This window comes from Octopus sinensis, linkage group LG3, assembly GCF_006345805.1.
Source record: "Octopus sinensis linkage group LG3, ASM634580v1, whole genome shotgun sequence".
Taxonomy (NCBI): domain Eukaryota; kingdom Metazoa; phylum Mollusca; class Cephalopoda; order Octopoda; family Octopodidae; genus Octopus; species Octopus sinensis.
Window position 1 is genome coordinate 102,888,845 of NC_042999.1, and position 10,000 is coordinate 102,898,844.

At 37.1% G+C, this 10,000-nt stretch overlaps 1 protein-coding gene across 1 annotated transcript in view; it reads left to right on the forward strand.

Annotated features, from left to right (window-relative positions):
• Window positions 1-10,000, forward strand: part of LOC115209512 (aquaporin-9-like) — a 200,740-nt gene that overhangs the window by 168,178 nt on the left and 22,562 nt on the right. The window contains exons 4-5 of the mRNA XM_036501208.1: window positions 641-753; window positions 6,008-6,222. Coding sequence (XP_036357101.1) covers window positions 641-753; window positions 6,008-6,222 — 328 coding nt within the window. The remainder of the gene's footprint in view (window positions 1-640; window positions 754-6,007; window positions 6,223-10,000) is intronic.

The window sequence follows — 10,000 nt, forward strand, 5'->3', positions numbered from 1 at the left end:
AAAAATCCCAAATTTTATATAATTTGCATTGCGGGACGGACTGTTTCAACGAAGATTACAAAAAACTAGTAAGAAATGGAATAAACATTTATTCTCTCACGTCTCTTAGCTGGTCCTGTATATATATATATTATATAGAATTATATATTATATATTATATATATATAATATATATATAGATATATATATATATATTATTATATATAGATATATATTATATATATATATATATATATATATAATATATATATATATATATATATGTGGTGTGTGTGTGTGTGTGTATACTCACAGTTCTATACATGAATGTATGTATGTATGTAGTATGTATGTATGTATGTATGTATGTATGTATGTATGTATGTATGTATCTATCTGTCTATCAGAATGCATTTTAAGTAAAGTATTCCTTTGAAAAAGACTATGTATGTGTGGGGGATGCACATGTGTATGTAGTTGTGGTTACGTACAGCTGTACGCACGGTTATGTGTTAAAATTCACTCACGAGACTTACGCGAACCCAGGGCAATTATACAAGATGCTTGCATAAGCTGCCTCGCAGTTGAAATTGAATCCAGAGACAAATAACTGCAAAGTAAAGCAATACCCAACATATGTGTCATTTTTTTCTTTTTACAGATTCCATGTCGTATCAAAGCAAAACCGAAGGGTCAAATATTGATTTCAAAAATCATATATTTTCTTCTTTCCCGCCGGATGATGTCTCTATAAGATCTGCTGTTTTGAACCAGGTATTATGGATTATTATTTCAAAGTATGATTTTATAGCAATAATTTCTATGTCTCATTCAGTTTAAGCGGTTAGCTCGGAACTTTTTCCAATTAGTGAGAAATATAATCTCATCTACTCACTGCGAACATGTATGTGTGTATGTGTGTGTGTATTATTATATAATATATCTATATAATATATTAAAATTATAAATGAGGGTGAAAAATCGATATTATTATAATAACCGTCAATTTAACACCAAGTGGCTAGCACAAAAAACTACGGAGGAAATACAATTTTACATAAATTATGACTCTCTAATAATTTATATATATATATATATATATATATATATATTATATATATATATATATATATTATTTATTTTATATATATAAATGTATTATATATATATGTATGTAGGTATGTATGTGTAATACATGTGTCTTTTATCTTTTCTTTTATAACAAACTTGTTACGGCTGTCAAGCTGTGGTGGAGAGCAAACATAAAGACAAAGACACCCCCACACACGCCTGCACGCACACACACACACATGGATGCATACATGCATATACATATACACATGAAAGCATACATATATATATATATATATATACATACATACATATCTGTGTGTTTATATATATAAGCACATACACACGTACACACACACACACACACACACACACAAATACACGCGCACTCACATACACACATATAGAGGTGTGTGTGTGTGAGTGTGTATATGTACGAGTGTCGTATTTGTATGTGTTTCATTTAAAGACACGACTGTGTTCCTGCCTTATCTTTTTTATTACAGATTCTTCATATTTACGTATCAGTTTCCTGCTGTTATTTTAGATCAATAAATTTCCTGAATCCGTAACATAGATTTCTAGACTATTCACAGTCGTCTCATTTCCAAGAACTGCAATAGATTTGGCAAGTGCATTGCTTCTTAAAGAGTGGTCGAATTTTTGTAATCCTTTCCGCGAAAAGCTTTTTCACCGTTAGGTTTCCTCGTCAGCAACCACGTGATAACGTGTAGCGGTCAAACAATTTTGACCGTGGGGTTTTCACGTCTGTAGTCATGTGTTGACATTTTCGCGTGTGTTTTGTTTGCATCTTTATCCACTCTGTCGCTGTGCTGCAATATGACTATGACTTCCGTGATTAATCTATTTTAGTCTGTCAGTTGTTTTAGTCATAAGACTGCTGCCAGGCTGGAACACCGCCTTGAAGAATGTTTAATCGAATGAATCGAGCCCTGTACTTATGTTTTGAAAGCCCGATACTCTATCGATAAATTTTGCTGACCCCTAAGTTACGGGAACGTAGACACACAAACAACAGTTAGCAAGCGGTGGTGAGGGACTATATATATAATATATTATATATAATATATATATATATTATATATAATATATATATATATATAATATATACATACTACATACATACATATATCTACCTCGGGTAGATCAAAGCGTATATATATATATATATATATATATATATAATTAAAAAATAAGCAACAGAATGAATCCGGTAATTAGTACAATTGTTTCATACTACAACGTTTTATGTATTCTAAATTCTTCCTTTTTTCTGCAACTAACTTAAATCCCTTTTACAGTATTCTATCACATCCCCTCACCCAAATTCCTAATACTATAAAAATGGCTCTTAGTTGTAAGTAGGGTTTTGGTCAGTTAGTATCTGACCTAAAACCTCATATGTTCCTAAGAATTCAATGATCTTTCTACACTGACCTAATTTTTCTTGTCACCACATAGTTAAATTGACCTTTTGTTCTAGTGACAACCTGTTCTTTTACTTATCCTGAATTTCCTCCTCTTTTCTTCAACTAACTTGAATTCTTTACCTGCCCCTTACCCCAATCCTTATAACTAAAGAAATTTCTTACAGCAGTCAGTTGTAACCGAGGTTTTGGTCAGTTAGCATCTGAACTACACGACCTCATGTTCCTAAGATTCATATCTACATATTTATCTGTATATTTACCTTCCCTAAGATGTTATTAATTGATTTTGAAAACTTTATATCATTGGAAAACCTATATAAAATTTACCTGAAGATTACTCAGCATCTTAAATCTTCTGTAATATTTACAGCTTTTAATAAAATGTTGTAGTATGAAACAATTGTACTAAATTACCGGATTCATTCTTGTTGCTTATTTTTTGATTATAATCACCCCGCATATTTTTATGGGTAACACCATACAAAATTCTGGTGCATCTAAATTAAGTACCATATTCATTTGAATCTATATATATATATATACACGACGAGCTTCTTTCAGTTTCCGTCTATCAAATCCACTCACAAGGCTTTGATCTACCTGAGATTATTGTACAAGACATTTACCCAAGGTGTAATGCAGTAAGACTCTGAGGTATTTTAAAATGTATGCAAGTATTATCCCCACGAGATCTATCTGAATTTGTTTCATGATGTGTGATAGTGAGACCTTGTTGTATATGCATGGAAAGCATAGATACCAGTGTTGTGGTAATATGCCCAATGTAACAACTGCAATCCTAATTGTAAAACTAAGGTTTACAATTAAATTTGTGCAATATGTTGGTCATTAGTGGCTTTCCTCGCGTTTACGAGGTTGTGGCCCGCTAATACGAAGGAACATCTTGGTTTTAGTTGTTTTTGTGGTATACTATTAGTTTTAGATGATGGTTGGATGTGATACATCTTGCGCTCCGTTTTATGAGGTTTTTGTTTATGAATTCTTCTGTTCAATAGATGTTATGCATTTAAATCATATAATAAAATTTATGTGCGATTTGTGCATTTTCATTAGGTGTATTCTCTGATGTACTTATATAATATAACGAGTACATACATGCATATATATATAAATGTATAAAGATATGTATGCGCGTGTGTGGGCGTGTATGTGAGTTTATATTCCAAGTATGATGTATGTATTTATTACATACCAAGAAGCGTCATTTCATTCAGTAGCGTTCTGTTAAATTGGATCTCATCTTGAATTGCACACACATACACACACACACACGCACACACACACGCAAACACACACACATACACACACACACACACATACACACACACAACACACACACACACACACCATTAACGCACGCGTGCTTATCTCCAAATCAGAATTACCCATTCTGTTATTTTTCAAATTTATGCTGCACCAAAATGTTATCCCCGCTTAAAGACCCATGTTATGCAGAGTGACCACGTAAAGCTCTCTAATTAGCTCAATATATGTATGCATATTTGTATATACTTATATGTATATTTGTATATATGTATATATGGCTTGTTGAATAGCTGGATTATGTATATGTGTATGTATACGAGGTGGTGTCAAAAAAAGTTCCCGGACTGGTTCTGTAACGCACCAACGGATGACGGCACACAATTGCAAGCGCAATGAGAGGTATCAGTGACCTTCATTAAGTAGTATGCCGAGTGACATTACCATGTTTACTTCGAAAATTGTGAAATCTTGATTTAAATTTGGGAAGTCTCCTACAGAGATTTTGAGCATGCTTTAGCGAGCTTACGGCAACAAGGCAACGAATCGTACCGAATGTTTCGAGTGACACGGGCGATTCAAAAGCGGACAGCAGAGCCGCAGCTCAATTGATAACATGCTTATCATTTTTGTTTTGTTCAACATCTGCGGTATTGTACATCAAGAATTCTTCCCAAAGCACCAGACCGTCAGTCGAGAGTTCTACTGCGACGTTTTGAAACGTTTGAGGGAGGACTTCGACAAAAGAGAGCGGATCTGTGGTGCGCGAAGAATTGGATTCTTCATCGAGCTCTCCTCACTCGCGAGTTTCTCTCCAAAAACAACATGGTATCGCTTCCGCACCCGCCCTATTCCCCAAATTTAGCACCCGCGGACTTCCATATCTTCTCCAAGATGAAAATGTAGCTCAAAGGTCGCCGGTTTAACATCGTTATCGAGATCAAGTACGAATAACAGAAGGTCCTCGACTGGCTTACAGAAAATTTCTTGCAGACCGGATTCCAAAAGTGGCAGGAACACTGGGACCGGAGTATTGCTGCGCAAGTTGACTATTTCGAAGATGTTAAAACGTAGGTAAATAAATTACCATTTATTATTAAACACTAGCAGAGATACCCGGCGTTTCTCAGGATTAAAATGGCATAGTTTGTATATATATTACAGATATATTGAAATAGGTGATACCGGAAAGTGCAGCATTGACGACAAAACATTTGTGGAGTAAATAATGGGCTAATTCGACTAAGCGACATGTCATGGAAAATTGGGGGTGGGGGTATGTGCATGCTTTTGCTGATCTTAAGAAATGCATAGGTACTACACACGCAGACGTCTTAGGTTTTATATATATAGATAACTAGTCCAGGAACCTTTTGATACCACCTCATATATATATATATATACTTGTAATCATGTGTAAGGTGCATTCATATATATAAATGTTTGTATATATATTATATATATATATATATATATATATATATGTATGCTTCTAGGCGGCCAAAAGCAGAGTCTTTAGATCATCGGATGGATTGCTTTGAAGTAATCATCCTAATTCACTAGTTCTGAGTTTAAAAAGCTCCGAGATCCCTTTCGGCTTTCGTCATTTCTATGTCGATAAATAAAAAGTACCATTTCTATACGGCAGTCGATTCTTCTCTTTCCTTCTGTCCTTCTGTTCTTGAGGAAAATCGACTGCCGTTAGGCCAGGAGAAGCATCGTCTCCGGCATGTCGAAAATGCCTAAAATACTTCGTATCACAACGACTTCATGGAGAAGTTCAGGGCCTATGGCAAGGTATATATGTATGTACGTGTATATGTTTTTATATATATTACATATTTGTAATGAATGTGCGTATGTATATATGTTCGTTTCTGTATGTATGCATATATGTATCTATGTATGTAAATGTCTATGCGTATGTATTCCTATGTGTGCACGAATGTTTCTATGTATGCTTTTATGTATGTATACAATATATGTAAGCTCTTACGTATATGCATGCATATGTGTATGGGCATATGTATTTATGTGAGCATAAGCATATATATATGTATTTATGCATGTATGGATAAGTGCTATGGCAAGAAGATGTGAAGATCATCATTGATAGATTGTAAAGATAATAGTCGTAATTTGTCCAATCATATACCTATTTTCTATTTCTTCGACCACTATAAATTGGTTATATATCTTATTACAGTATTCTTCGTTTTCAGATTATAGCTGCTTTTCTGCTAGTGATTGGCATTCTCGCCATTACTGACACTGATAATATTCAATACAACCCAATTATGTTACCAATCACAGTAGGAATCCTACTCACGGCTATCATAGCTTCCTTTTCGCTCAACGAATGCGCAATAAATCCTGCCATAGATGTTGCCGGAAGAATTCTGCTTGCAGCAATATCAGGAAACTCAACAGTCTTTAGGTATGTTTGACCACTCATCGAACGAGCCCTTAGTTCTTTTATTTTTCTTGAAATGAAAACAATGTTGTTGATGTTATGGTTGTTGTTGTCGCTAAGCCCTAAAGTCAATCGTGATTGATCTCTCCTGTGATCAAAAGCACTTCAGGTAAGAAATTTGTCTTTGAAGGAGTATACTCTTTTACTCTTTTACACTTTTATTTGTTTCAGTCATTTGTCTGCAGCCATGCTGGAGCACCGCCTTTAATCGAGCAACTCGACCCCGGGACTTATTCTTTTGTAAGCCCAGTACTTATTCTATCGGTCTCTTTTGCCGAAGCACTAAGTTACGGGGACATAAACACACCAGCATCGGTTATCAAGCAATGCTAGGCGGACAAACACAGACACACAAACACACACACGCATATATATACATATATACGACGGGCTTCTTTCAGTTTCTGTCTACCAAATCCACTTACGAGGCTATAGTAGAAGACACTTGCCCAAGGTGCCACGCAGTGGGACTGAACCCGGAACCATGTGGTTGGTAAACAAGCTACTTACCACACAGCCACTCCTGCGTATCTTCAACTATATTGTAGACATTGGCATATATGTTAGAGCGTTGGCCAATATTCTGTCTCTTCGCGTCTTGTGTTCAAATCTGGCCGATGTGGATTTTGTCTTTAATTCTTTCGGAGTCGATACGCAAAGTAGCAGTGGAGTGCAGTGGACTAGTGGAATCGTTTGCACGTCAGACTGACTGGACGCCTTGCGTTATTTGTACCAGTTCACCAGTAGTTAACCATGGACACCATTATGATAATCCTTTTTTTAGAGCAGGCGGTAGCTGCTGCTGCTGATGCTGCTGCTGATGATGATGATGAATTCCTTATCTAATGTTTCCTTCGTTGTCTGACAAGGTTGTGGTGTGATTTGAGAGGGATTCTGCTGCTAATGCAAACAAGCCAAGGAACTATATTAGATGCCCCCACTCTGATTAGCTCGGGAAAATATTTTTCAAATAGCGGTGCAATGCCATTTGTTGTAGGTGGGCGGGGGTTTCTGTAATGAAAAATACTACTATATCAGTACTTCACTGGTACTTTATTTTATCGACCCCAAAGATTAACACTGTTACATTTTAGACTAAAAGAATAGAAAGGGATATAAATTAAAACGGCAAAATATTTGATCCGCCATGTTAGCGTTTCTACCAATGCATTACCTTTAGTGTATCATTCAACTACGGTAGTAGTGGAATAATATTCTTAAGGCCACAGTTTACTCACATGCAGCATATTTCAAGGCTTGTCACTGATTCAGTTCTTAATCAAATTGAAAACTGTTAACATTTTTGAAGAGAACTGGTCCCTTGCTACATTTTGACAAAACAAATTGAAATTTAGTCCAGTAGAAAAGGTTTACATCAAAATTTGTAGCAACGTTATTGGAGAGTAAGTAACACCTCCAATCAAGTTTAGATTTGAATAACTTTTTTTTTATTTTAAAGGCAAAATATTTTTTATCTTAGCTTCAATGATAGAAGAAAGCATGAAGAATTTCATAGTTTTGATCCCATGCAACAAAAATTTGTATCAAAAAAAGTTTTGAGGTAAAATATCATGAAAATATATATAAAGAAGGCAAAAATTCGGATTTAAGTATAATTAACTTTTTTATTTTAAACATAAACTGTATTTTATTTAACCTTAAGTGATAGAGTACAATTCGAGGAATTTCATGGTATCAATCTCATGCAAGAAAGTTTAAATAAAAAAAAGTTATGAGTGTTTGTTTCTCAAATTTGAGTGTAATAATATAGTTCTATACTTTTTATGGATATAGTTCTATAATGGGACTTCTAATATATGTCACCGGCATCATTGAGATAAGGAAAAAATTATCAACGACACCGCTAATTGACACATTTGACACATTATTAATTAGCATAATAGCATAGCCTAGAAAAGTTAGTTAGTTAGTTAATTTTTTGGCTCAAAAAGCAAAAAGCAAGGCCATGTAGGGGGACATAGAGTTATGTACAGGGTGGTGTTCATGTAAAGAGTTCAGGCCACTTGAGGTCAAGGGAGACTTTGAACCGAGCGGTCGTCGGCATCTTCACCATCTCGTCTGGCAGCTTATTCCACGGATCCGCAACCCGGACGGAGAAAGCCTCCCTCCTTCGATTGAGATGAAATCGTCGCAGATAGAGCTTTTCAGAATGACCCCGCAGCCGACGCTCTGGAGCAGGAGTGAAGAACAGCTCTTTCGAGAGCTTACACTTTCCGCTTATGATGTTGTGAGCAAGAATGAGATCTCCACGGCGACGTCGTTTTTCTAGAGAATAAAGATTGAGCGTCTTCAGCCTTTCTTCATAAGACAAATTCTTGAGACCAAGAACCATGCGGGTAGCCAGCTTCTGGACTCTTTCGAGATGCTGTATGTCTTTGAGGAGATAAGGAGAAGAGGCTTGAATCCCGTACTCCAATATGGGTCTCACCAGCGTGACATAGAGCGGTAGGAATATGGCTGCTGTGAGCATTCCGAATGACCGTCGAATCAAGAACAGAATTCCGCGTGCTTTGTTGGCAGTATGGACGCACTGGGCCGAAGGCGAAAAGGAGGAATCCACCAAGATACCCAGGTCCTTTACCTGATCGGTCCTCTCCAGCAGCAGCAACCCGGCTCGAAATCAAGTTGAGCTGCAGGAGGAGAGCCAACAGGCAGATGACAGCACTTTGACACGTTCAGACACAGGTCCCATTCGTTAGACCATCTCCAAATTTGGTGGAGGCATCGACGAAGATCCTCTATTTCACCGCGAGGAGCGACCAGTTTGACATCGTCGGCAAATAGAAGGGTGTGTTGCGTGAGGTCGTCGGGCAAGTCATTTATGAAGACTAAGAACAATAAGGGCCCAAGCACTGAACCTTGAGACGCGCCACTGCTCGCACTAGAGACGTCGGACCGCGAACCATTAACTTGGACTTGGAAGGAGCGATCTGAGAGGAAGGCACCAACCCATCGTACAATATCCGGATGGAAACTATATGCTTGAAGCTTGACAAGTAATAAGCGGTGGTTTACCGAGTCAAAAGCTTTGGCAAAGTCCAATAAAACGATGTCAACAGCATCACTATCATCGAGGAGGCGCGTCACCAATTCTTCCATTACCAGTAAGTTGGTCAAGCATGATCTCTTCGGCACGAAGCCGTGTTGGGAATCAGAGATAGAGGCTGTGTTTTGGAGGTGGAGCAGCATACTTTTCTTAAGGATGGTTTCGAACATTTTGCTGATTATTGATGTAAGGGAAACCGGTCGGTAGTTAAGCGGGTCTTCGCGGCTCCCTTTCTTGAAAATTGAGCAGATTATCGCTGTTCTCCAGTCCGCAGGTATAACACCCGTCGCCAATGACTTATTGAATAGACGTGTTAAGGGCTCGCAGATGACCGGAGCCAACGCTTTGAAAACCCCTAGGTGTCTGCCGTCAGGGCCGTGACCCTTGTTGACATCGAGGCCTTGAATAACGCGTTCGGCTTCGTCCCACGTGATGACCAATCGAAGCATTGGAGGTACCTATCTATCAAATGGAGGGGGTTCACGACCATCATCTTGTTTGAAAATAGTTGAAAAAGCCTCGGCAAATAATTGACGCTGAAAAAACATGGATCACATGGAAAAAATGCGACCAAGAGAAACAATCTTCTTAAGATTGTAAATTTGGAAAAGTACAGGACAAGTTATTACACTTGGAAAAGTTCAGGCCAAGTTATTACATCTGGTAAAGTACAAA